Source organism: Lissotriton vulgaris, chromosome 11 (assembly GCF_964263255.1).
Source record: "Lissotriton vulgaris chromosome 11, aLisVul1.2, whole genome shotgun sequence".
NCBI classification, from domain to species: Eukaryota; Metazoa; Chordata; class Amphibia; order Caudata; family Salamandridae; genus Lissotriton; species Lissotriton vulgaris.
In genome coordinates, this window is record NC_141699.1 from 409690658 (window position 1) to 409718263 (window position 27606).

Genomic DNA, 27606 nt, shown 5'->3' on the forward strand with positions numbered 1-27606 from the left:
TGACCCCTTTAATCGTAGAAAGAATTTGAACAGATCTCTGTGATTGTTCAAATGTATCTAATATAAAATCTTCCTCTGCCTCATCAGAATGCAGTGACCCCATGGTAAATGGCAGCTCTGTTCAGTTGGTGCCCAAAGCCAATGTTATCTTCTGGGGGAGAAGGTTTTGATGGGTATGACTATGGGTCAGGAATATCTGGTATATCCTGTGGGTTTGGGTACTCCCAGTCTGACATCTGTAGGGTATGAGAAAGGCTCTTCCGTGTCTATCCCTCTTCCTAAACTATACTCATCATTTTGAGGTGAGTGTGGTGATAAAAGAGGAGAATGTGAAGGAGACATCTGTGGTTAATTGTTAAGAGGAGCAGGAGAAGGAAGTATAGGTGAAGAAGGGTGCATAAGGGGTGTGGCAGAGTCCTTCTTGGCAGGAACCACAGGTGTGGATGTTTCATTTGATTTCCTTTTCTTGTGTGGTGTAGTGGACACCTGACCTGTCTTTGGGACAATGTAGATCTTTTGCAGAGGACCTGGCTGGATAAGTTATTCTCCTTGTGGAACCTTTGCCGGCGCCCATTTGTTTGGTACCTGACGAGGTTGCTGCTTGTCTTTAGCCTTACGAGTTGTTACAGTGTTCTTTGGGGCAGTTTTCGGCACCGAAGGTGTTTTCGGTGTCCTAAGCTGTTCCGAGGTCTTGGACACGTCAGAATCAGGCCTTGTCGGTTTCGGCACCGAAGACTATTTCTTCGGAGTGAAAGCTGGTCTCGTCGGCTTTGGACGCTGGCTTCGTACCCTTGTCTTTAGAAGAAGTCAACGGTTTCTGAGCTGAGACTTTCTGATTCGGTGCCGAGGGAGCTGGTGGGATTGGCACGTGCGGCTTGCTCTGTACCGAGCTACCGGAAGGCTTAATTACTTTCTTCGGAGCCGGGCTCCGATGGCGGGGCTGTCGAAGTGGTTTTTCGGTCGCGACTGGGCCCCAGAGACGGAGTGTTGACCTTTGCCTTCGATATGGGTGCTGTGTGCGGTGCAGGGGCAGTAGTACTCACACGCTGACCACATGGTATGGAGTCATCTGAGTCGTCTGCCTCAGATACGATTTGGAGATCATCGGAATCTTCTTCGGGAACGAGCGGAACTTCCACGTCGAAGATATCCACCGGTTCCGGAGCTGATCTCTGCATGTCGTGTCGACGGGCCCTCTGATCTCTGATGGTTTTCTTGGATCGAAAGAATGCGCAGGCTGTACAGCTGGATTAGTCGTGTTCTGGCGAAAATCACAGGTTGCAGAGCTCGTGGTGGTCACTGTGTGGAAACTTTGCTCCACACCCGGGGCATCTCTTGAATGGCGTCCTGTCCATGAGGTGTAGGTGTGGATAGGCCCAACGGCCTGCGTCGACTACCGGAATCGAGCTGACAGACGAAACTATATTAGTCAGTATCGAAAAAAGTTTGGAAAGTTTTGGGAATGTTTTTGAGCTTCAGAAGTGCTTGAAAAGTCTATTTCTAGCTGGAGCGAAAAACTTTCTTCCGAACCCAGTGGTGGAAAAAAAATAAACAATCTAAGTATGGAGCCGATACGCACTATCGTCCAAAGGAGGAGTCACCCATCTCGTGACTACAAAGACTTCTTCCAAGACGACAACAACATGCAATCATCGGAGCCCAACACCAGGTGGCGACCTAATGCCAAGTGTACAATCTGCAGCTCATGCCTCGAACATCTCTTTTTGGGTCCAGGCAGTGCAGTCTCTCCTCTTCTTTAGAAGGGTGAGGCGAAGCAAAGAAGGTAGGCAAGGTGATATTTTGTCTTACATAAAAGTAAGTCACTACCTTCAGAAGGAAGAGACACCTGTTTGAAGGACCCCCCCTTGTCTGGGTAAAAGGTGGAATAAGGACTGCCTGCAGTTTACTGACCCAAGTTGCTAATGTAATGTAGACTAGGAAAGCTGGGCAGTTATGCAGCAGCTCAAAAGGCATGCACCCTAGAAAAGTCAGAACTTCCACTGGGACATGATGAATGACCTGGGAGGAAACATGCGTTTGAGACCTTTAAGTAACCTATTGACAAAAGGGGACTTAAAATTCAGAAGGTTGGACAGGCAACGAATAGTTTCTTACCTGTCTGTGTAGTTTTGCAGCTTGAAGATCTTTCTGGATTCACTATGCTGTGCATATTCCGCAATCTGGTGGTTGGTTCCGGAATCGTAGTCTTTTCTCTTTTTTTTTCGTAGCCCAGGTGGGCGTCGACGTCCCACCTTCTGGTGTACCTTCGGTGACGTCGGCATGATTCCGGCAGAAGCTACCACCCTTGGGCGCCATTTTCGGATTCTTTTTTCTGTCTCTTTCTCTTTTGTGCTTGTAGTCAATCCATGGCTATGTATGTTAATCCTCTTTTTCAACGTAATTCTTTCCACTTATCTTGAAAGCTTCAACCTTCCTTTTCTATGCATTTCCAACTTCTTTTCCAGCCTCATCTTTCTGGCGGAGGTGGGTGGGTTCGCTAGTGAATCCAGAAAGATCTTCAAGCTGCAAAACTACACCGACAGGTAAGAAGCTATTCGTTTTGCAGCGTGAATCTTTGATTCACTATGCTGTGCATAGATTTTGTAGCGGTTTTTGTTACTTTTGTGGCAGTTGGGTGGAAGATGAGCGTTGGTTGTTGAAAATATGTTGAAGCACCTTTTGCCCTACTTGTGCTTTCTTGTTCATTTGAACATCCACGCAATAGTGCTTAGTGAACATGTGCACTGAAGCCCATGTTGCCGCCAGGCATATGTCCTGAATTGGTGTGTTGGCCAGAAAGGCAATTGTTGCTCCTTTCTTCCTGGTCGAGTGGGCCTGTGCCCCTCCTGTTAGCTTCTGGCCCGCTTGCTTGTGGCAGAATTGTATAGTCTGTGCGAACCATCGAGCTATGGTGTTTTTTGTCACTGGTTTACCCATGTAACTGTTTGCGAAGGATACGAAGAACTGTTTTGTCTTCCTGTGTCCTTTTGTCCTTTCAATGTAGTGCATCACTGCCCTTCTTGTGTCTAGAGTGTGGAGTGCTCTCTCAGCGCTTGAAGTGGGGTTTTGGAAGAAGCTAAATAGAGCTCTTTTTACATCTAATGTGTGTAGGGCTCTTTCAGCTACGGACTGTGGGTTTTGAAAGAAAACCGGCAGTTCTATTGATTGATTGATATGGAAATTAGATACAACCGTAGGCATGAACTTAGGGTTGGTTTTAAGAACCACCCTGTTGGCATGTACCTGCAAGAAAGGTTCTTGAATTGTTAGTGCTTGTAATTCTCTCACTCTTCTGAGTGAGGTAATGGCAACCAAGAATGCAACCTTCCACGTTAAGAATTGTAGTTCGCGTGAGTGTAGAGGTTCGAAAGGAGGACCCATAAGTCTGGTCAGTACTATATTTAGATTCCAGACTGGGGAAGGGGGGTGTCTTGGAGGGATCACCCTTTTAAAACCCTCCATGAAGGCTTTGATTGCTGGTACCCTAAACAGTGAAATGTGTTGCCTGTTTTAAAGGTATGCTTCTATAGCAGCGAGGTGTAGTCGTATAGAAGAGTACGCTTAGTTACATCTTTGTAGATGCAGCAGGTAACATATAATGTTTTGTATGGAAGCGTCTAAAGGGTTGATTTGGTTATTGTTGCAGTAAATAACAAAATCTCTTCCATTTAGCTGCATAGCACGCTCGTGTGGTTGGTCGTCTTGCCTCCCTAATGATGTTCATGCAATATGGGGACAAGGTAAGGTATCTAAACTCAAAGACCTCAGGAGCCAGATCGCTAGGTTCATTTGATTGGGATCTGGGTGTCTGATTTCTCCATGGTTCCGAGTTAGAAGATGGGGTGCAAGGCACAGTCTTTGATGAGGAACTACTGAAAGTCCTAGGAACGAGGGATACCACGGTTGTCTCGCCCATGTGGGAGCAACTAGGATCAGCGCGAGTGAGTGTTGCCGCAGTTTGCGTGCCACCAGCGGGATTAGCGGTGCTGGGGGAAAAGCATACGCAAACTTGCCTGACCAGTTCCTCCATATCGCATTGCCCTGTGACAACGGATGTGGGAATCTGGCGGCAAAGTACTGGCATTTGGAGTTCTCTTTTGTGGCAAACAGGTCTATTTCTGGGTGACCCCACTCTTTGAAGAATGGCTGGAGAACTTCGGGGTGAATCTCCCATTCGTGTAGTTGTTGGCTGTGCCTGCTGAGCAGGTCGGCAATCCGATTGTCCTTCCCTGGGAGGTGTTCTGCTAGGAGAAAAATGTTTTTGGGAATCGCCCACTTCCATATGCTTTGCGCCAGATGGGACAGCTCTAGAGAGTGCGTTCCTCCCTGTTTTTGGATATAGTACATTGCGTCATGTCCGTCCGGATCAACACCGTCTTGTTGTACAAGTATTTTTGAAATGCTTTTAGGGCTAGAAATATCACTAGCATTTCTAGTTGGTTGATATGCAGCTTTTTCTGTTTGGTTGTCCAGAGCCCTTGTACTGTGTATTGAAGGAGATGGGCTCCCCAGCCGGTCAGTGATGCGTCCGCTGTTAGTACTAGTTGTGGAACCAGCTCTTGGAACAGTCGCCCCTTGGAAAGGTTTTGTGGGTTCCACCACTGCAGAGAGTTGTGAGAGCGACTGTCTACCAACACTAGGTGTTTTAGTTGTCCTGGAGCCTGGTTCCATTGCCGTGCTAGGCATTCCTGTAATGGGCGCATTTGATGTCTGGCATGGGGACAATGAATATGCAGGAGGCCATCATGCCTATGAGCTGCATAAGACTCGAGCTGGCAGAGAGTGTTGTGGCAGGATTTTACGAATGAGTATTTGCATACTGGCTATCCTTGCTGAGTTTGGATATGCCTTTGCCACTGAGGTGTTAAAAGTGGCTCTCAGGTATTGCTGTACGTGGGATGGTTGCAGATGCAATTTTGTGTAGTTGATTGAAAAGCCTAGGCTGTGTAGCAACTGAATTGTTTGAGGCGTGTGTGCTGCACACTGTTGGTACGGTTTTGCTTGTATTAGCCAATCGTCCAGGTAAGGGCACACATGGACGTGTTGCCTCCCGAGATGTGCTGCCACTGTCGCTAAGCATTTTGTAAACACTCTTGGAGCAGTGGTAACCCCGAAGGCCAAAACCTTGAATTGGTAGTGTTGACCTTATTTTGTGAACCGGAGGTATTTTCTGTATGCTGGATGGATGGGTATGTGAAAATACGCATCTTTGAGGTCCAGTGTTGCTAGGAAATCTCCTTGTTGTAGCAACAGGAACACTTGTTGTAGTGTGATCATATGGAAGTGCTCCGATAGTATATATTGGTTTAGGAGTCCAATATTGGTCTGAGGGAACCATCTTGCTTTGGAATAAGGAAGTATAGGGAGTATACTCCTGTCCCTTGTTGGTGGAAAGGGACTTGCTCTTTTCCAGCATGCATTTCACCTCTTGTTGTAACAGGGTGATGTGTTCCGTGGACATAGGACAATGTCTGAGTGGTAATGTTTGGTTGTGCAGAAGTCAGCTCTAGGCAATAACCAGACTGGATAATTTCTCTCACCCACCTGTCCGTGGTAATTGCATGCCAGACAGGTAAGAACTGTTGGAGTCTGCCTCCGACCGGTGTTAAGTGGTCTGGAGGTAGCGTAATGAAGTCACTGTTTTGTGGCAGTGGAGGCTCTGGTGTTATTGCCTCCACGTCCTCTTCCCTTATTATTGTTACCTCTGTAACCTCCTCTGGTTGTGTTCTTGTCGAAGGAACCTTGTGTGTTACTTTTGTATGAGGCAGATGTTTGCAAGGAATTTCCTAGTGTAGTTGCTCTGTATGAGGAGCGTCGAAAGGAGCCCCTATGTTGCAGAAATTGCAATGCACCCATTGATTTTGCGATTTCTGTGTCTTTTTTCATTTTATCCAAAATGGTGTCGACAGCAGGGCCAAATAGAAAGTCCTGATTGACAGGTTGGTTAAGAATGGTGGACTGCACCTAATTTTTAAAACCGGAAATACGCAGCCATGCATGTCTGCGTAGTAAGACGCTAGTGTTAATTGACCTAGCTGCGGTGTCTGCTGAGTCAAGCGCACATTTAATGGAGGCGTTTGATATGAATATTCCCTCCTGTAGGAGATCATCAGCTTGTGCTTTAAAAGGCTCAGGTAGGTGTTGCATTAGGCTTTCGAGCTGATCATAGTGCGCCCTGTCGTAACGAGCCAGTAGGGCTTGTGTATTAGCAATCCTCCATGAGTTGGAGGCTTGTGCTGCTACCCTTTTGCCTGAGGACTCCAGTATTTTTGACTCTTTGCCAGGGGAGGAAGCACCTGTTGTCTGGGAGTTGGCTCTTTTACGTGCGTTAGCCACTACCAGTGAGTCTAGAGGCAACTGCCCTTTGATGTAAGTAGGGTCTGTAGGAGCTGCTCTATACTTTTTTTCTTTTCTGGGATGGATTACACGTGCCCTGGCTGTATCCTTAAATAATAATAATAATCTGTTGGCTCATCCTAAGGTTACTCTTGTGGTTCAGGATCCTGTGGGAAATCATATAGAGGCTGTGGCTCATCCCCTGTGTTCCCCTCATTGTCCCCGTGGTGAGAAGGAGAGTAAGGAGCAAAAGGTGTAGTAGGCATGATAGGTTGAAAAGGGATGAAGGGTCTAGAGGAAGGAGTCCCAAAGTCTTTTTCTTCAATAGAATAGGGGAATGGGGTATGCAATGTTGGTACTTTATTTTCCTTTAATGTATACGCATTGTTTTATGTATAATCCATGTCTGATTGCGGTATCTTTGTAACATGACTGTAACTCTTCTGATGCCTTCCTGCCGCTATCACTTCTGTTACCATTTCTGTTATTTTTCAATAAAAATATGATTTGAACCTTTCGGTTATATGTTTATCTCCGACTTTTTATATATGGAAAAATGTTTTACAGATTCCTTACAAATTTTCTCGATGTGGAAATCTTTTTTAAATTTATGGTATAAACTGTACTGTATGCTTTTATGATTTTTCAGATAAATCGAATAAAGCTAAATTTGATTTGATTTGATCTGAACTAAAAAAAACAAAAAATTAAAAAAAAGAATAGGGGAATGGGGTTCAAAGTCCAAAGGCCTCTTTTTCCTGTGCAGGATGGTAACTTTACCAGTCTCTGGATTAATATATATTTTTGCCTGGTCGTCTGATGGATCTGGTTGGAAGAGTTCTTCCTCTACAGTCCTGGGTTGAGTGTTAGACTTCTTCGGGTCAACACCTGGTTTTTCGACGACTTTTGGTGTTTTGTTGGTTTTGTTAGGCTCTGCCCCTTTTTTCGGGTCGACAGGAGCTTTCGGTTCGACACGTTTTTGTGCTCCGTAGGCTTCTTTGGATGAGTGTCCTTGTCCGAGTCGATGTTCTCTTTTGGATCGACTGGTGTCTTTGGAGCAGTTATCTTTGGGTCAACAGGTTTTTCCGGCCTTGCTACGGGCTTCGGTAGGACACCCTTTGCCGGGTCGACGGATTTCGGAACAGTAGGCTTCTTCGGGTCGGCGACCTTTGGTTCGGTGCCCTTCGGCTGTGTGCCTTTGTTCGTTTCGACTACTTTTTTGGGGTCGACAGTTTTTGTCTGAACGGCCTTTTTGGGGTCGACAGTCTTCTTTGGCTCGACACTCTTTGGCTGTACGGCCTTTTTTGGATCGACGCTCTTCGGGTCGACGACATCTTTGGCTCTGGAACCTTCTTCGGGACGATGGTACTGGGCCCTGGGGTCTCTGAAGGTTTCGATTTCGGAGCCGAGCCGGATGGCGGGGCTGGCGAAACTTTATGATCTTGGCTAAGGCCTTTTGGCGATGACTCGACTGGCGCCTTTGGTAACGGGCTAATTCGTGTCGGGGGCAGGGTACTCACGATTTGCCCCGGTAGGAACTCTTCATCGGAGTCCGAGTAGTCCTCGACAGTGACTATTTCTAGGTCAGAGTCTGGAGCTTCCGGTAGATCTTGGTCATCATCGAAGATGTTGTCCGGTTCCGGTGCCTGTCGCTGCATTTCTTGCCTAGCGGCCAGTCTGTTTCGTATAGTTTTCTTCGATCGAAACTGGGTGCAGGCTGGGCAGGATTCTTACCTATGGTCTGGGGAAAGGCACTTGTTGCATACCGAGTGTTTATCAGTATGTGGGAACTTGGAGTGGCATTGTGGGCACCTTTTAAATGGGCTTCTTTACATAGACTGTCGGCTCACGTGGCGTCGAAAAGGCCCAATGACCCGCGTCGACGACAGATTCGAGATGGAAGCCTGGATCGAGTAGAGTGGTACCGAACGAGAACAATACCGTCGAAGTCCGAACGAGAACAATACCGTCGAAGTCGAAGGCCTTTAGAAAAGTTTTGTTTTCGATTCCGAAGTTGGAGTATAGGAGTTAGCATTCTAACCCAATGGCGGAAAAAAACAATCTGAGGATGGAAAAGATTTCCATGCACACTGTAGTCCAGGGGAGGAGTCACCTATCTCGTGATATTTCGAAGACTCTTCCAGGACAACAAAGTGCAATCATTCGGACCCAACACTAGGCGGCGATCTATGCACAGATATGAATTCAGCAGCTCACATGCCTCAAACACAAGGCTTGCGTTCAGTAATGAGTAATATCACTACATGGGTCCTTGTGGGGGTGGGACTTCTACTCACACTGTGAGGGTTTACAAAAGGGTTGTAGCGTTTAATTGAAACATCATAAGCATAACTTTTCCATTGTTACCTTAGTCCGTTGTTCTGTACAAGCAAACCACTCACTTCATCAAAGTCGACCACCCGTCTGTCACCTGCACACTCCCTACCATGGACCCCAAAGATGTCAAGGGGTCTGTGTCCGGAGTATTTAAAGCAAGTGTTTTACCGGGAAAACTGGCTCTGTGCGTAGTGTCGAGAGTCCGCGTCACATGATCTGCTGAAACTCAGATCACGTGATTTACATGCATGGCGTCATCAGGTTTACAAAAAACGTTATTGACATTAGTGTAGGCTGTTCCCTTAGGCATTGGAGACAATGTAGCCGTGGGACAAGTCGTATTTTGGTGTAATTGTCGAAGTCAGCCGGCGACTTCACATCAGTCTTCTTTCAGGTTGGCAAGATCCGATTTTCTGGTGCATGGGGCTATCCTACATATAGAATTTAGGGGAGAATAGTGTAGTAACCCATAGGCTACTGTCGACAGCAGGGCCAAATAGGCTACTTACCACTGGGGGTCACTATGTCACCTATAGGACCAATTCCTGTGGTAAGTCAGCCTAATCTCGTCCCAGAGTTCCAAAGTTTGCCGTCACAAAGATGGCAGACTCTAAAGTCAAATTCATATCAGGTTGCCCACCTTAGGGGTGGTACCAGCCTGAAGGTGAACACGCCTATCTGACTACTAGTTTTCCTGCCCTCCCCTGGCACCAAATGGGTGAGGGTCAGCAGTCTCCTGTGAGAGAAGCCAGATTCGCATACCAAAGGCGGTGAACTCTTTGAAGCTCCCTGCCTTGGAGTGCTAATTTGCAGGTCATTCTTGGGAGTGGGTGTAAACATCCTCTGCCCGAGCAGGCTTTGTTTCTAACCTCCTGAAAGCAAAGGCCCTCAGCCTTGGGGTCAGACACCAGTCTCTAGTTGCAGTCTGGCTAAGACCAGTCAGCTAGCAAACTAGTAGTTGGTAGGTTTTCAGGGGGCACCTCTAAGGGGCCGTTTGGGTGCACGCATTAAAAAAATCTAACACTGGAATTAGTGTGGGCTTATTAAGAGATGTTTGAAACCAGACTTCTGTTGTCAGTGAAGCCATCATTTAGCTGGGAAACACTTTTTCACCAGTGTCCAGCACATTTTCTTAAAAGGTATTCCCTGGTCACTTATCGCAGCAATTGAACTGATCAGCACAGGGAATACCAGCTCATGCGGTTCTGCCCACACATGTAGTATAGTGCACTCTGCCTTAGGGCTGTAATGCCTGCTGTAGGGGTGAGTTATCTATACTGTATGCAGTGTCTGCAGGCATGGCACACAGGGATGTGTGCCATGTTGTGTTTTCACTTTTGCCTGCGCCAAGACAAGTAGCTGCAGTCTGTGAGTGCTTGGTGAGAGGTCCCTTAGAGTGGCAAAATATATGCTGCAGCCCTTAAGGACCCTCTTTAGTACCTCAAGGCCCTAGGTACCAGGAGTATCATTTACAAGGGACTTATGAGGGCACACTAAAGGGGTTTGTCTGCTGCCTGAAATAATGTTTGAATGACTGTTTGTCCAACTAGAGCTTGTTGTCTTGATTGTACAGCCACACAGTAATGCTTTGTGAAAGTGTGTGGGGTTATCCATGTTGCTGCTTTACAAATGTCATTGGGAGGGATATTTCCTAAAAAGGCCATGGATGCTCCTTTTTTCCTTATTGAATAGGCCTTTGGCACAGTTATTAGTGTTCTTTTTGCTTTTGCATAACATTTGTAGGCATAACCATCCATCTTGTTATACATGCTTTGGATATAGCGTTTCTTTTTGTTTGATTTGAAGAGAGACAACACTGTTTTCTTATTCTGAATGGTTTAGTAAGTGCCAAGTGCTACCCAAGTGGCCTTTTAACATTTAATATATGTACGTTTTTCGACAGCTAACAGTTTTGGAAAGAAAACTGGTGATTTCAAGGTTTGATTTAAATGGAAAGGCGAAATGAAGTTGGGTAAAAACTTTGGGTTAGTGCGTAAACACACGTCTGAGAACACATGGAAGTAAGGCTCTTAACTTGCATGTATTTCCCTGACCCTTCGTAAGGATGTTATTGCTACGAGGAAAGCTACTTTCCATGTTAAGAATTGCATTTGGTAATCATATAGCAGCTCCAATGGTGGCCCCATAAGCAGTGTTAGGATAATGTTTAGATTTCACAATGATATTTGAGGAGTATGTGGTGGAATGAACCAGTTTTAATCGTTCCATGAAGGCTTGAACTACTACAGCAATGCGGAAAAGTGTTTGGCGTTTGCCCCTTTGTAAATATGCTGCAATAGCTTCTAAATGTAGTTTTATTGAGTTGTATGCCAACCGTGACTCTTGTAAGTGTAACCGGTAACATACTAATTGTTGCTCTGTTAGGGAAGAAGGGTTAATGTCCAGTGCTGTACAGTAATGCACAAAACGCTTGCACTTTGCTGCATAACAAGCTCTTGTAGGCTTTCTTTTAAGAATAGCCATACATTTTTCAGGTAGATTGAGGTGCCCAAATTCTATGAACTAATGAGCCAGATTGTCAGATTGAACTGCAGGGGATTGGGATGTCTCACGCTACCTTTGCTGTGTGTGAGAAGATGTGGATATTTGGGTAGCTTCTCATGAGGTTGCAGGAAGAGCTTTAATAGCGTAGTGTACCATGGTGAAAAGCCTATGCGGGTGCAATCAGAATTAAAGGCATTGAGTCCATCGGAGTTTCCTGACTACAGAAAGTAGGAGTAGGAGAGCAGGAAAAGCGTGCTCAAATATCCCTGACCAATTCATCCAAAGAGAATATTGCCCTTGGATTGTGGATGTGGATGTCTGGATGAGAAGCTTTGGCATTTTGTTTTTTCTTTTGTTGCAAACAGGTCTATTGTGGGGGTTCCCCGCCGTTAAAGGTATGTTTAGAATAACGTACTGTGCATTTCCCATTCATGAACCCGTTGGTGTATTCTGCTGAGGAGATCCACAATTGTGCTGTCCTACCCTGGTATATCTTGTGCTAGGAGGTGGGTGCTTTGACTGTTGGCCCTTTTCTATATCTTTTTGCCAATTGGGATAATTGTATGGCATGGGTTTCCAGTTTCTAAATGTAATACATTGCAGTCATATTGTCCCTGAATAGAAAGACAGTTTTCCATGGCAGAAAAGCTTTGAGAACTATTGCAATGGCTAGTAGAATAGAATAGATCTTTGTTTGGTTAATTAAAAAAACATAGATCATATGCATAACGACTAATGTTAAAAAATCATATAGAAAGATAAAAATCAGTGCACTAATATGGATAACATTTGTTTAAAATTTCTATTTTTAAAAATGCATTTTTTTAAGTGGCCGTACTGGTGTTAATGGTCTACTAAGGTGCGTGAACCTGATGAATGCATTCTAAATGCTTAGTCCAAGCCAATTCATAATGAATTCATGTTGCTATGCTTTATGGGCATACGTTGTAGTTCAATGAGGGTGGGACTTTCCCAAAGGAGCCTCGCGTTGGGGGATTCGCTCAGTTCAATTTGCCACAGTGCCCTCATCTGCGGCCTTTTGGGAGTGGTGTGGGTCCGTGTGCCTGGGTTTGGTCACCCAGTCAACTCAACTCCTGGTGTAGCTCCCTGGTCAGTTTTGAACTTGTGTGTTATTGACCAACTCAAAGGAATGCAAATTCATGATTGATTATGGACGTGCAATTGAAGCTTAGACGAGGATACTTTTAATATAGAAATCTTTTCCAGGTGCCTTTTTTGTACTGTCTGATTTGCACTCTCCTCCCGCTTTGTCTGTAGCTGTTTATTTACTACCTGGAGAAAGTTGGTTGGCCAACAAGCAAGGTGCAGCAACTGGCTGTTCAAAAGTGTCATCACAGCTGGTCGATAAGATCTCATCTGAAGAGACAGGAGTGCTGGTAACAATATTTGCGGTCTCAGTGGACCAACCTCAGGAAAGATGCACAACAGGTATAATACAGTTTCTTCAGAAATGCCGCAAAGCCTGCAAAGGGTGCTTGGCCTTGTTAGTTTCCACAATAGGACCTGGTCTTTTGTTGCAAATACTCCCAGGCACATAAGGAGAAGGTAATGCTGTATTGATGGACGTATGTGAATTATAAGGTAGGGTTGAGGGCCCAAACTCTCATATGATTGCACTACCATCCATCTGTTGCTTTTCCTTGCCAACTCAGCTTTGTCAAGTGACCAGGCTAGTGTTTGATGCATTGTTGGCAACTTTAAGGCAGGAAAACTGAAGTTAAGGTCCCTTGCTTCATTCAGTTTAAGCAAGGTTAGTGCCTGTTGAAGCACTGTTGACCAGTTGTTCCTTGATTTTTGCAGACTATTTCTGTCCAACATAAGGCCGCCAGCGATTCTGGCAGTGCGGCTCTCAATCTCCAGCACAGTTTGGACATTGCGGCCATCCTAACTGGGGATTGATGGAATAAGCCAAATTCCAATTGCGCCTGAGAGATGAATCGCATGGATGCATCAGTTACTAAATATGTCTACCCCATCTACTGAACTTTAAATCAGACCATGTGCTCTAAAGTACCTATGTATGCTTTTTTCCAATGGATTAGAATCAGTCATAGATTCTCTTGCAAAGTGCCTTTCTAATTCAGAAAAACGATTTCAGGCTGCTCTGGCCAAGAAAAGCACAAAAAGGATCTAAAAAAACCTTTTCGAAATTATTTTACAATACCTAAAAACTGATACAAAAGGTAAAGGAGTAAGCACGAAGAAAGCAAATTACAAGGGAAGCAAGATAATTTATATTTTTTCAGGAATGCAGATCTAGAGGAAAAAACATCTAAAAAATGAGTACAAAATGATTTACTTTTCAAGTGGAAAAAGAACTGCTTTAGTAAGCATTTCTGAAATGCTGGAGAAAGTGCCACCAGAAGGTGCTTTGAACTACGGAAGCTGGAGAACTTTAAATAAATTACGTAAAGGTGCGATGTGTTCAGTTTTGCAACTTCAAGCACTGCTAACATGAACAAACAAATGTGTTGTAGTGAGGTTTAAATCCTTGCAATCACATCAGCTAGTGTGCATTTTCTTATTTGTGTTGTATAAGTGTTTGCCATAATACAAAGAAAAGTTGGAGATATAGAAAGTGGTTACTCCAAGAGCTTAGAAAGTCCACAATTTCTTCTGTAAGATTGCCCCTGAGCAACACTCTTACACGCACCCCAGCTACTTACTGGAACCTCACAGAAATAAAGTACCAGCCAGTGACTGTAAGGGTGGGGAGCTCCAGTACCTGTGGTAGAGTCAGGGATCCGCTTCTTAGTGCTTCCAATGGAGATCCTTTGCTGTAGGGCATCAAAGAAACACTGGGGAATGTGGAACACCAGTGGATCTGGCTTACCTAGAGGGAAGGAGGGGGAGCAGAGTTACAGCTGAGGATGGATGCAGCCTCGTGTTTGACCAGAGTGATTGTACAATATTGAAATACATTATTCTTAAAGTAAACACAAACGTGTCAGTAGGAAAGAAAAAAAACGAAGCACGGGGTATTGGAGTGCCACACAGTCATTTTCACATGCAATCTCAGCCTGCTCTTATTGGCTGATCTCTGTAAAGCCCAGTGGCATGCAGAATTCATTATTTGTCAATTTGTTAATTGGTACCGAAACAAGCATTCTTTCGAAATGGTGAAAATAAGAAAAAATGTTGAGCCATAGCTGTAAGGCATGCCCAATGTATTCTTTGCTTTTCTTGGTGTTTAAAACGTGTTTTTTTAAGAACTGAGTGGTATAATCGGGAAATTACCCAACTATATATTTTTCGTGGTTCAGGACGTCGTAAAAAATTGAGTGGTTTGGCTTTGTTCGTGGTTCAGCATTCGTGGTTTAGGAGTTTGTTATTTAGAAAGTAGTGGCTTAGTCATGGACCCAATAAGGGCGCCAGAATATCAGTTGGTTCACACTTGCCAATTGTTGTGTCTAAAAACGTTAGCCGATCATGTCGAACAGCAGCAACTATGTTACGATAGCCTTGACTACTTCAGCACTCACTGTGCAGACTAGGGGCACGATGCATGTCTAGGGATGTTGTAGAAAACAACCCTTTTCTCATGTGCAGTCATTCGCAAAGCCTAACTTACAACAAACATTTGCAATGCAATAGGTCTCGCATCAGGAAAGTGTGAGCTATTGGTATTGTAAATGACATTTTTTAAATATGTGTTGGCTTTGAAAATATATAAATGAATACCATTGTTATTCACAAAGCCAATAGCTTGCACTTTCCTAATGAGTCCTATTGGTTATGGCAATGCTTGTTGGTAGCAAGCAAGGACAGTGCTGTTGTGGTGCTGAGTGATGTGGTGGTGTCCCCTGAGTGACGGAGGGTTGAGTTTATTTCTTCGGTGAGAAGTGTGTATGTACCTTTGGAAGCATCACGAAAGACCTACTGATATCCAGTGCACTTTAAACTAGCTGGGAGAATCAAGAGGGTTAGAAATGAGGAGAGTCAGCTGGTAACGGTAAGACAGCCTTTCCAAAGTAGTGGCGAGAGATTTATATTACAACAGTGAGCTGCAAGTGATTTACGTTTTTTATTTATGCAATGAAGTTAGGCATTTGAATCCATGCATAAACGGTACGGAAACACCTTATTGGTCAGGCATGGTCAACACAGAACAAAGTGTTGCTTTGTAATGCCTGTATAAACTAGTATTAAAAACATTGTTTGTTGGTAATGTTTTTAAGTTACTCGTGGTCAATGTCAAAAATTCTCTCGCTCTAATCTATGAAGCAAATTTTGTGGCGGTCATTTTAATCCCAGCCTATTCTATAACATGGGATGTTAATTTTGCACAGCAAAACTCTAACGGGCGAGCTAATCTGGAGCTGGTTTTGGATGAGAATGCAAGCTCAAAATCTTAGAAAGGCACATCGCCAACAGTGTGATGGTGGAATGGGGACGGTTCCAGATTTAAAAAAAGCACCCAGGAAGTTGTACGAGGCGAATAATGTGTGGAATGCAAAGTGCAAACATCTGTAGAGCACTTCCGAGCTGAAGCAATAAGGGGGTTAAATGGAAACAGGCAGGATAGAGGCTCGCAATGGGGGAGAGGGTGCTAACTGGGACGGGGAAAGGAAAGAGGGGAATGGACGGGGGGGAAAGGCAGATAAAAAGATGATGCGGAGGGCAGGCGAGAAGGGGCGGGTGAAACAAGCTCTCGGCATTGCTGAGGTGGTGGGGGAGAGGGGGGTGTGGGGGGGGAGCGGCAGCCTTTGAAGTCTGATGCCGAGGCTCAGACAAATGGTGGTGTGCGACTGCTTCCTTTCAAGTCTGATTGGGGGGGGGGGGGGAGCAAATGGCGAGCGTGCACCCTGTGCACATGCATTGGCCATAATCTGCATTTCAAAGCCCTCTTGGTAGGATTTTCTGGTGCCCCTCTATATCTCTCGCCAGCCATTGGCACATTGGCAGGCGAGCCCTAAAAACACCTCTATGCAGTGTCGTGTGCAAAAGGTAAAATGGAGTTTAAACTTCTAATAAGTCATGCTAACATAATATGCATGCAAAGCAGGCCTTAGGCCACACTACACCACCACAATAAGGGTCACATAAGTTATGTAGTGTTACATGGAATTTTTTCTGACCCTGAACTTACCATCGAACTGGAAATGAAGAGTCTGATGGATGCGCTCTGTCACACTTGCTAGCCAGTCTTGAAAGGTTAAAAGCACTTGTGATTCATCCATCGCCTGGATACACACTGAAACAAAGAGTAAACTGCCAAATAACTATAAAAACCAAGAAAGATGCTGCAATAACGTAAAAAGGAAGACACTCCATTAAGGAGGAAGAAAGTCTTTTGTGCAAGAACATGAGTCATTAGGAGAGAAGAAATGCGTTACTTACCTGTAACAGCAGTTATCCAGTATTGGTGTCTTTCATAGATTCACATGCCTGAATCATTCCCCGTCGTCGAGACGGAAGCCTCCGGTAAATAAAAAAGTAATGTCCATAGACATACATAGAGAGAAAGGGTCCAAGGGTCTCCCCTTAGTAGCCTTTCCTTGTCCTTATGTAAAAAGGTCCAAACTCTCACAGTCAGCCAATCAGCTCCGACCTCCCTCTAGAACCTTCCTGGGAGGAGCCTCAGTCCCTCAGATTTTCGTACGCACCCAGCTAGGTTGGCGTAATATAGTCCGAGAGGGAAGTGAGTCCTTCCAGGGGAGGCGGGAGGGTTGCATGTGAATCTATGAAAGACACCAATACTGGATAACTGCTGTTACAGGTAAGTAACGCATTTCTTATCCGTTATTAGGGGTGTCGTTCATAGATTCACATGCCTGAATCAGAATAGCTAGCAATCATAGTAGCACATTTGTAAAACAGAGTTGCTCTGCCGTCATGGTAGATAATGCATATAATATCATACAATAAAGAGACAGCATAGATAGAATATCATCAGAGCAATAATGTGCATACCTGGAAGGCGGGATGTAGGAAGGCTCACCTTACTGAAAGAGATGGCGAAGCACCGCCTGGCCCACTGCCGCATCCTTCTGGAGTTCGATATCCAGGCAGTAGTGTCTGGAGAAAGTATGCGGTGACTTCCAAGTCGCCGCTCTGCAGATGTCCAGGATCGGCACTCCAGCGAACAGTGCTGCTGACGTGGACATCGCTCTGGTTGAGTGAGCCAGAACACGGTCATTCAAAGGCCGGCCGGCCTTGTCGTGGCAGAATGAAATCGCCGAGGAGATCCATCTGGAGATGCTTTGCTTCGTGAGGGGCAGGCCCATTCGTGGTCTGCTGTATGCCACGAACAGCTGTGAGGATTTCCTGAGAGCCTTAGTCTTGTCCAGGTAGAACTTTAGGCACCTCATAAGGTCCAAAGAATGCAGCGACCTTTCCGCTGCTGTGGAAGGGTTGGCAAAGAAGGACCTAAGGACTATTGGTTCGTTAAGATGAAAGTCCGAAGGTACTTTTGGAATGAACTTAGGGTTTGGTCGCAGTATCACCCTGTCATGTCTGAATTGCATATATGGTTCCTGAATGGACAAGGCTTGCAGCTCGCTAACCCTTCTGGCCGAAGTTAGAGCGAGTAAGAGCGCTGTTTTCCATGAGATGTGTTGAAGAGAAGCCCGGTGAATGGGCTCAAACGGGTGACGCATGAGCTGGTTGAGTACCAGGTTAAGCTGCCATGTGGGAGGTACTTTCCGAGGCCTCGGAAAGGATCTGTATAGCCCTTTGAGGAATTGCTTGACCAGCCGACTAGACCACAGAGAAGGTCCTGTGACAGTTCTGGTGAACCTCGAGATTGCTGCCAGGTGAACCTTGATGGACGCATGCGCCAGTCCCGACTGGGCCAAATGCAGGAGGTATGGTAATATCTGTTCAGGTGTGATGGCGAGGGGCCGTAGGCCCTGGTCTGAACACCAAATGCAGAACCTCTTCCATTTGAGACAGTAGGTCTTGTTCGTACTGTCTGCCCTTGCTTTGGCTAGTACATCCCTGCAGTCTTGTGGGATATTCAGGCCACCGAACTCTCTGTGCTCAGGAGCCAGGCTGATAATTTGAGCGATTGGAGGTTCGGGTGCTGCACTTGCCCGTTGGACATCGTCAGAAGGGCCGGGTGTTGGTTCAGGCGAATCGGTGATCTGATGGAGAGTCGAAGCAGATCCGAGAACCAGTGTTGCCTCGGCCAGAACGGGGCAATCAGGATCAGGGTACATGGTTCCACCTTCATCTTCCTGAGAAGCCGTGGGATCATTGGGAATGGAGGAAAGGCGTATGCAAAGGCGCTGTACCATCCGATGGAAAATGCATTTCCTAGTGATCCTTGTTGGGGATGCCAGCTTGCGTAGCTTGGGCATTTGGCGTTCCTCTTGGTGGCAAAGAGGTCGATGTTTGGGACTCCCCAAAGAGAAAAGATGTGAGTGAGGGCGCTGTCTGATAGTTCCCACTCGTGGGAGAGAGACTTTTGCCTGCTCAGGGCGTCCGCGATGGTATTGTCCTTTCCCGGGACATATTCCGCGTTGAGTTGGATTTCGTGCAGCACTAGTCAGTTCCAGATCCTTTGCGATTCGCGAGAGAGAGAGCGAACGCGTTCCCCCTTGTTTGTTTAGATAGTGCATCGTCGTGGTGTTGTCTGTCCTGACGAGCACTGGGCATTTCTGGATGCGGGGCAAGAAGGCTTGGAGAGCCAGATACACGGCTCTTAGCTCCAAGAGGTTTATATGGAGCGATTGCTCTTGAGAGTCCCATTTGCCGCTGATCTGTAGGTCCTGGAGCACCGCGCCCCATCCCTCTAGGGAGGCGTCTGTTATCACCAGCGGTGATGCTGGAAGGAGAAACGGTAAGCCCACAGTTCGATTCCGGCGACGTGTCCACCATTGCAGAGCTTTGGAAATTTTCGGTGTGATCCGAATGATGTCTTCGAAGGAGCCGGTGCTTTGAGTCCATTGGCTCGCGAGTGCCTCCTGCAAGGGCCGCATTCTGAGCCTGCAGTGCGGGATGAGGAGTTTGCAGGAAGACATCATCCCCAGGAGGGAGGTAAAAGTCCGAACTTTCAGGTGCGTTGTCTTTGCCACAGCCGTGGCCAGAGATAAGATCTTGTCTGTCCTCTCTTTCGAGGGGAAGGCTCTTGTGCACTCTGTGTCCAACGTGGCCCCTAGGAAGGTAATCTTCGTTGCGGGGACCATGCAGGATTTTTTGAGATTGAGCGTCAATCCCAGATTTTGAAAGAGATTGGTGCAGGCGTTGGAGGATGTGATTGCGTCTCCAGGTGAGGGGGCTTTCACCAGCCAGTCGTCTAGGTAGGGGAAGACCTGGTGGCCCAGTTGACGCAGGAAGGCTGCCACTGGCGCAAGGCATTTCGTGAAAATGCGCGGCGCGGACTTGAGGCCGAACGGCAGGACTTTGAACTGATAGTGACGGCCCGCCACCTCGAATCTGAGGAATTTCCGGTGATTTCTGAGGATGGGGATGTGGTAGTATGCATCCTGGAGATCCAGTGATACCATGAAATCTCCTTCCTCTAGAATGCCCAGGATTTCTTGAATCGTCACCATCCTGAACGATTGGCTCCGCAGGAAGGTGTTGAGTGCCCGGAGATCCAGGATGGGCCTCCACTTGTTTTCTTTTTGTTGTACAAGAAAGAAGTGGGAGTAAAATCCTTTCCCCTTGGAGGATGTTGGAACCTTTTCGATTGCTCCTTTTTGTAGCATTGTCGAAAGCTCCTTCAGAAGCAGGCGTGGGTGTTTGTGTGTCCGTCTGCGTGGAGGGGTGTTGGGAGGGATGGAGGTGAATTCGAGAGAGTGGCCGAATCGAATAATTTGAAGAACCCACCGGTCCGTGGTGATGTACTGCCAATTGTTGAGGAAATGGGTCAGCTTTCCTCCAATTTGAAAGGATGGAGAGGGTGTTTGGACTGGCTGGAGTAGTCGGTCACTGGCGGCCGCCAGAGCCCCTCTTGGTATTTTTACCTCTGTAGGTTGATCTTCCAAATGAAGACTGTCGGCCTTGCTGTTGTTTGTTTTGGTACTGGCCTTTGTGACTGTATGAGAACGAGGACCTGTTCTGATATGAGCCTCGATAGGAGGACTGACCTCTGGGCCTGCTGCCCCGAAAGGACTGGTTTCTAGACTGCAGAGTGCCCAGTGCTCTTGCCGTGTCTGTGTCCTTCTTAATGGCCTGCAGAGCCTCGTCGATTTTTTCTCCAAACAGGTGCTGGCCGTCAAAGGGCATGTCCAGAACCTTTGCTTGGACTTCCTGGCGGAATGAAGTCGCTCTTAGCCATCCTTGGCGTCTCAGTACAGCAGCTCCCGCCTGTCATGGCTGCGTCGATAGCACAGTCTACGAGTTCTGCTGCAGAAGATTGACCCTCCACGAGGAGCGCTTTCACCTCACCCTGGACTTCGTCAGGTAGTTCCTTCACGTAAGGGGCAATGTCCTCCCACAGCTGGCGATTGTAACGCCCCAACAAGGCAATGGAGTTGGCCACCTTGATGGACATGGCCGATGTGGATGTGAAACGTTTTCCAATCGTGTCAAGTTTCCTGCCCTCCTTGTCCGGGGGAGCGGACAGTGGTGAGGAAGGGTTGCGGGAGTGTTTCTGGGCCGCCTGCGTCACTACCGAGTCCGGTTTGGGGTGACCATTGAGGCAAGCCGCCGCAGTGAGTGGCGCTCTGTATTTCTTATCTAGGCGTGGGACCACCGCCAGCACAGAAGCAGGAGTTAGCATTAACTTCTTTCCTTGTTCCCACAAAAATTTTATGATTGGAACAGCCTTTGCGGATTTTTGAGTCTGTTCCTTAAAGTCGTGCAGGAAACAGTCTGTTTCTGTGGATTCCACCACCATGTGGAATCTCTTCGCTGCTCTCTCCACAAGTTTGTGGAAGCCGGCAATGTCCACTGGGGGGGGGGGGGGGGGGGGGGGGGGGGAGTCCGCTTGACGTGGTTGTGGTGAAGCTGGGGACGATGCTATATATTCATCCTCTTCATCCTGGTCTGAGTGGTCCGAGTGTACCTCCTGGACCTCTCCTTCCTCCAGTTCTTCCTCCTCCTCCTCATCGTCCGAAGAGACCACCACCTGAGGCTGGATGTCATGGTGGGTTTGATGGAGAAGCTGAGTTTGTTTTGGCGCGGACACCTGTACGTGGACTGAAGGTGTCTGATTACCCTTGTCCTCTGGCGCGGGACTCTTAGGCGCTTGACCGCCTCTGTCCGCCTCCGGAAAGCGTTGCTTGTAGTCCTGCACAAGGAATCGTAAGTCATCAACCAGGGCCGCTGGTAAGCATATCATGGGGGTGACTTCTGTGCGGACACTGGTATGGACGGAGTGTTCCTGATAGGTGAAGTCTTCCTGTTCCTCATCAGTGCTTTGGCATTTTATGTGAAGGTCTGAGACCGAAGTTCCGGGATCCAGATGGTCATCCTCTTCGGATTCTTCGCTTTGGAAAATTTCTTGAGGTGGTTGCTTTTCCACTTTGCTTGGAGACTTCGTTTCTGGGGTAATTTGTGGTTTGTATGGTTTGCCAGACTGCATGGCAGAGCCTGTCGTCGTCGAGGGGACCGTTGACGGTGGCAGCATCAGGGTTGGTGCCTCTACCAGTTTCGATTTTTTCCATGGCTCCTGCAGTGCTCCCTTCGACGAGTCAGTCGACGGAGTCTTCGGTGTAGTCGTCGAGCCCTTCGTCGACAAGCCTTTCGTCGACGAGGTCTTCGTCGACGGTGGAGTGGACGATGGGGTCTTGGTCGTCGACGACTGCGAAGTCGTCGTCGACGTCTTCGCCGACGGTGCCTTCGTAGACGATGTCCTCGTCGACGAGTCTCTCGTCGACACTCTCGTCGTCGACGGTTTCGACGACGATGGGTTTGTCGCTGACGACGGCGTCGTCGATGGTGTAGTCTTAGTTGTCGACATGGTCTTTGTCGTCGACGACGATTTTAGGAGAATAATTGAAGACACAGGTCTACCTGAAGATGAGGAGGACGTAGTAGTCGTCGTCGACGCTGAGGGCGACGACGCTGATGTGGTAGACACTGTGGTTGTGACTGAGGTAGTCCTCTGGGCTTGTCTAGAGAACGGAGCAGGCTTTTTAAAAGTTTTATCCTCCTTAGCAGACACTGAAGATGACTCAGATCTCGCCTCTGAAGACTTTTTGTGGGTCTTCGTAGGAGGAGTGTCTGAGGGGCCCGGGGAAGCTTCCCTAGGCCTCTTTTTTGAGACAGCAGAGGTCCTGGAAACACTGCTCACAGAGGAGTCCAGATTGTCTCTGTTCTTGAGCCTTTCCAACCAAATCAGAAGGCGACCTTCCCTGTCTCTCACGGTCTTTTTTGGAAAAGACCTACAGATTTTGCATTTGTCCGAATTATGGTCCGGGTAAAGGCAATATAAGCACAGGTCGTGCTGATCATCCACATGTATTCTTTTCTTGCTACAGGAAGAGCAGGCCCTGAACAGGGCTTTCTTCTTCGAGTCAGACATGGAAGAAGCAGTAGAAAAACACACTTACTGTCAGGACAGTGTGGTGAAGAAGTCCTTGAAGAGTTTTGAGGGTTCAGAGAACACTTTCAAAGAAAGTTTGATGAATTTAGGGTAATCCTGAGGAGAGCTCAGGCTGGAGACTCCCTAGCACAACGTGCGGTAGAAAATCTGAGGGACTGAGGCTCCTCCCAGGAAGGTTCTAGAGGGAGGTCGGAGCTGATTGGCTGACTGTGAGAGTTTGGTCCTTTTTACATAAGGACAAGGAAAGGCTACTAAGGGAAGACCCTTGGACCCTTTCTCTCTATGTATGTCTATGGACATTACTTTTTTATTTACCGGAGGCTCCCGTCTCGACGACGGGGAATGATTCAGGCATGTGAATCTATGAAAGACACCCCTAATACTGGATAAAACTAACTACAGAGGGGTATCAGGGTTAAAGAAATAGATGCTCTGAATAGAGTTTGGCCCTGCCCGCTCAATGGAACGCCCAGCACAGTGGGGGTAATTATCCCCGCGTGGGCATTCCGCAGAGGTCATGACGAGCTCAGCTCGTCATCAGCACCGAAAACGTTAATGAAATGGCAACACATTATAGACATACCAAGTTTAAAGAAACGATGGCCAACTACAAGAGGCCGGGGGAGCAGAGAGGCGGGGGGGAGCAGAGAGGCGGGGGGAGCAGAGAGGCGGGGGGAGCAGAGAGGCGGGGGGAGCAGAGAGGGGGGGGGAGCAGAGAGGGGGGGGAGCAGAGAGGGGGGAGCAGAGAGGGGGGGGAGCAGAGAGGGGGGGGGAGCAGAGAGGAGGGGGGAGCAGAGAGGAGGGGGGAGCAGAGAGGAGGGGGAGCAGAGAGGAGGGGGAGCAGAGAGTAGGGGGGGAGCAGAGAGGAGGGGGGGGAGCAGAGAGGAGGGGGGGAGCAGAGAGGAGGGGGGGGAGCAGAGAGGAGGGGGGGGAGCAGAGAGGAGGGGGGGGAGCAGAGAGGAGGGGGGGGAGCAGAGAGGAGGGGGGGAGCAGAGAGGCGGGGGGGAGCAGAGAGGCGGGGGGGAGCAGAGAGGCGGGGGGGAGCAGAGAGGAGGGGGGGAGCAGAGAGGCGGGGGGGAGCAGAGAGGAGGGGGGGAGCAGAGAGGAGGGGGGGAGCAGAGAGGAGGGGGGGAGCAGAGGAGGGGGGGAGCAGAGAGGAGGGGGGGAGCAGAGAGGAGGGGGGGAGCAGAGAGGAGGGGGGGAGCAGAGAGGAGGGGGGGAGCAGAGAGGAGGGGGGAGCAGAGAGGAGGGGGGGAGCAGAGAGAGGGGGGGAGCAGAGAGGAGGGGGGGAGCAGAGAGGAGGGGGGAGCAGAGAGGAGGGGGGGAGCAGAGAGGAGGGGGGAGCAGAGAGGAGGGGGGGAGCAGAGAGGAGGGGGGGAGCAGAGAGGAGGGGGGGAGCAGAGAGGAGGGGGGGAGCAGAGAGGAGGGGGGGAGCAGAGAGGAGGGGGGGGAGCAGAGAGGAGGGGGGGAGCAGAGAGGAGGGGGGGAGCAGAGAGGAGGGGGGGAGCAGAGAGGAGGGGGGGAGCAGAGAGGAGGGGGGGAGCAGAGAGGCCGGGGGAGCAGAGAGGCCGGGGGAGCAGAGAGGCCGGGGGAGCAGAGAGGCCGGGGGAGCAGAGAGGCCGGGGGAGCAGAGAGGCCGGGGGAGCAGAGAGGCCGGGGGAGCAGAGAGGCCGGGGGAGCAGAGAGGCCGGGGGAGCAGAGAGGCCGGGGGAGCAGAGAGGCCGGGGGAGCAGAGAGGCCGGGGGAGCAGAGAGGCCGGGAATGTCAGTGTTATGCAGTGGAGTAGAGTGGCATTCTGTGGCATTTTGAGTCGCTCGGGATACCAGAACCTTCGAGTCCAGTCCGGAGCCACAAGGATGACTTGGGCCCGGTCGCGCCTGATCTTCTTTAGCACTCTGGGCAGAAGTGGTATAGGCGGAAAGGCGTATAACAGACCACAACTCCACTCGCAACGAAATGCGTCGCCGAGCGAGTGCCGTCTTGGAAATTCCAACGCGCAGAACTGATGACATTGCGCGTTCTCTTCGGTGGCGAATAGATCTAACCAAGGCTCTCCCCACTGCAGAAAGATGCCTTGCGCCACGTCAGAGTTCAGACGCCATTCGTGATCCATCGAGCACCGTCGGCTGAGTTCGTCCGCCCTGGCGTTCAGAGAACCTGCCAGGTGCTGAACCACCAGGGTCACGCCCTGATGTTCCAGGCACTGCCAGAGCCGCAGAGCCTCTTGACAGAGGGTCCAGGACCCCACACCGCCCTGTTTGTTGCAGTAACATATGGCGGTGGTGTTGTCTGTGAACACCTGCACTGCACTCCCTCCGTCAGAGGGGAGGAATGCTTTCAGTGCCAGACGAATCGCCCGCAGCTCCAGAAGGTTGATATGGAGCCGGGACTCCGCCGGAGACCAGAGGCCTCTGATCTCCGCCTCTCCCATGTGGCCTCCCCAGCCCTGGAGGGACGCGTCCGTCACAACCACGTGCTCCGGTTGGGGAAGGGAGTGGGATCTGCCGTTGACCCAATCGCGGTCCGTGAGCCACCACTGCAGCTGTCTCGCAGCGCCCTCAGAGATCAGGACATGGCCGGACAGGTTGCCCTGATGCTGGGCCCACTGAAACTTCAGGTCCCACTGCAGAGCCCGCATCCGCCACCGGGCGTGATGCACCAGAAGGATGCAGGAAGCCATCAGTCCCAGGAGCTGCAGCGTCAACCTGACCGAAACCTGGGATAAAGGCTGAAAGATCTGAATCAGAGCCTGAATATCCCAGACTCGCTGCTCGTGAGGATAAACCCGAAACTGCGCCGAGTCAAGAACAGCTCCGATAAAGAGGAGCTTTTGGGAGGGGCACAGGTGTGATTTCGGCACGTTGATGGAAAACCCCAGCAGGTGCAGGAGATCCGCCGTAATCTGGAGGTGGTTGACGACTGTTTGGGGCGAGCCCGCCTTCAACAACCAATCGTCGAGGTAGGGGAAGACTGAAATCTCTAACCTGCGCAGATGAGCTGCGACCATCGCCATCACTCTCGTGAACACCCGTGGGGCGCTGGTAAGGCCAAAGGGGAGCACGGTGAACTGAAAGTGCTCGAGGCCTACCGTGAACCGCAGGTAATGTCGGTGGGCCGGCAGGACGGGGATGTGAAAGTAGGCGTCCTGCAAGTCCAACGCCACCATCCAGTCTTGCGGGTCTAGGGCAGCCAAGACCTGAGCCAAAGTCAACATCTTGAACTTCTCCTTCCAGAGGAAGCCGTTGACGTTCGGTAGGTCCAAGATAGGGCGTTGGCCCCCTTTGCCCTCCTTGGGTACCAGAAAGTAGTGGGAGTAGCAACCACACCCTACTTCTGGCCCAGGAACGTGCTCGATGGCCCCCTTGGCCAAGAGGGCCGTAACTTCCTCCTGCAGAAGTCGCAAGTGGTCCCCCGACATGCGGTGGTACTGCGGTGGCATGGCTGGAGTGGCCGCCTCAAAGGGGAGGGAGTAGCCCCTTTGGACGATTTGCAGCACCCACCTGTCCAATGTGACTGTGCGCCAGTGGAAGAGGTGATGGCGGACCCTGCCCCCCACTGGCGTCATATGGGCCTGAAAACTCGAAAGGTTTTGAGGCGGATGCTGCGGGAGTGGGTGCGGACTGGCCTCGCCTTTGACCCAGACCGCCTCCCCGGCGGTTTCCACTGAAGATTCTGTTGCGGCATGTGGCTGGCTGGTCCTGTGGGGGCGCCCCTTCCTTGGCCACGAAAGAAGCGAAAGGCACCCACTTGCTGGCGCGGGACCGAGAGGCCCAAGGACTTGGCTGTAGCCCTGGAGTCCTTAAAGCGCTCAAGCACGTGGTCTGCCTGGTCGCCAAACAGGCGACGGCCATCAAACGGCATGTTCAGAAGTGTAGCCTGGACATCGGCCGAAAAATTGGCGCACCGTAACCAGGCATGGCGTCGGACCGCCACTGTCTTGGCCATCGCTCTGCCTAGTGTATCAGTGGTATCCAGTCCGCACCGGATAGAGTACCGTGCCGCATCTCGACCCTCCACTAGGGCTTGGGCGAGTTTAGCCCTGACCTCCTCAGGGCATTGTGGCAGCACGTCCGCAACAGTGTCCCACAGGGTGTGGGTGTAGCGGCCCAAGAGGCATGCGGTGTTGACTGACCGTAGTCCCAGACTAAGGGACGAGAACACTTTCTTGCCAAATGGTTCAAACCTCTTGGATTCCCTGTCGGGAGGGGCCGACGGGAACGCGGTCTGGGAGTTAGAGGCCTGAATAACCAGGCTCTCAGGGGTAGGGTGGGTCGACAGGAAGCTGGGGTCACCCGGGCCGGGCAGTAGCGTCTGGCCACGTTCCTGTCCACAGGCTGTCCTGAGGCGGGCTTGGACCAGGTGCCCAACCGAACGTCAGATAAGGCCTCATTGAACGGCAGCAGAGGCTCGACCGAGCTGGACTGCGGTTTGAGGACCTCGGTGAGGATATTAGTCCTCACGGCCGCTGAGGGGAGCGTAAGGTTTAAGGCCTTAACGCCCGCATCAGATGACGCTATAGGCTGCCCCCTCCTCCGTAGCCACGGTAGATGGGGAGACAAAACCAGTGTCTGGAGAGAGATCCAGGCCGCTGGCCTCCCCAAGCTCCTCTGTCCAGTCCGCTTGGTCCTGACACTTCCGTGTCCGAGGGTCCTCAGACCCCTCCTAGTCCTCTTCGTCACCCAATGCCTGGTAGCCAGGATCAACAATTGGGGCCCGTTCGTTAAAGTAGAATGTACCCCCAGCTGTCTCGTACGGCGCCCAACGGGCGCGTGTCGACGGCAGAACGGGATCGATAGAAGGACTGGGGCCGGCACCGATTGAAGTAGGCGCAGGGGGTGACACCCCTGGGGACGGCGCCGGCGAGGTCGTAAGGTCGACCGGCATCGACCCGGATCGGGATCCGGCCGGGGCCTGCGGCGCCGGGACCAAAGGCACCGGGGCCAAAGCCGCCGGCGGTGCCGAAGCACCCG

The 27606-nt window shown here is 49.6% G+C and overlaps 1 protein-coding gene across 2 annotated transcripts in view; it reads right to left on the bottom strand.

Moving 5' to 3' along the window:
• C11H2orf42 (chromosome 11 C2orf42 homolog) overlaps positions 1–27606 on the bottom strand; it is a 280308-nt gene that overhangs the window by 111178 nt on the left and 141524 nt on the right. For both annotated transcript variants that reach the window (XM_086943470.1, XM_086943471.1), the window contains exons 4-5: positions 16289–16393; positions 13925–14032 (exon numbers count right to left, since the gene is read on the bottom strand). In XM_086943470.1, coding sequence (XP_086799596.1) covers positions 13925–14032; positions 16289–16393 — 213 coding nt within the window. The remainder of the gene's footprint in view (positions 1–13924; positions 14033–16288; positions 16394–27606) is intronic.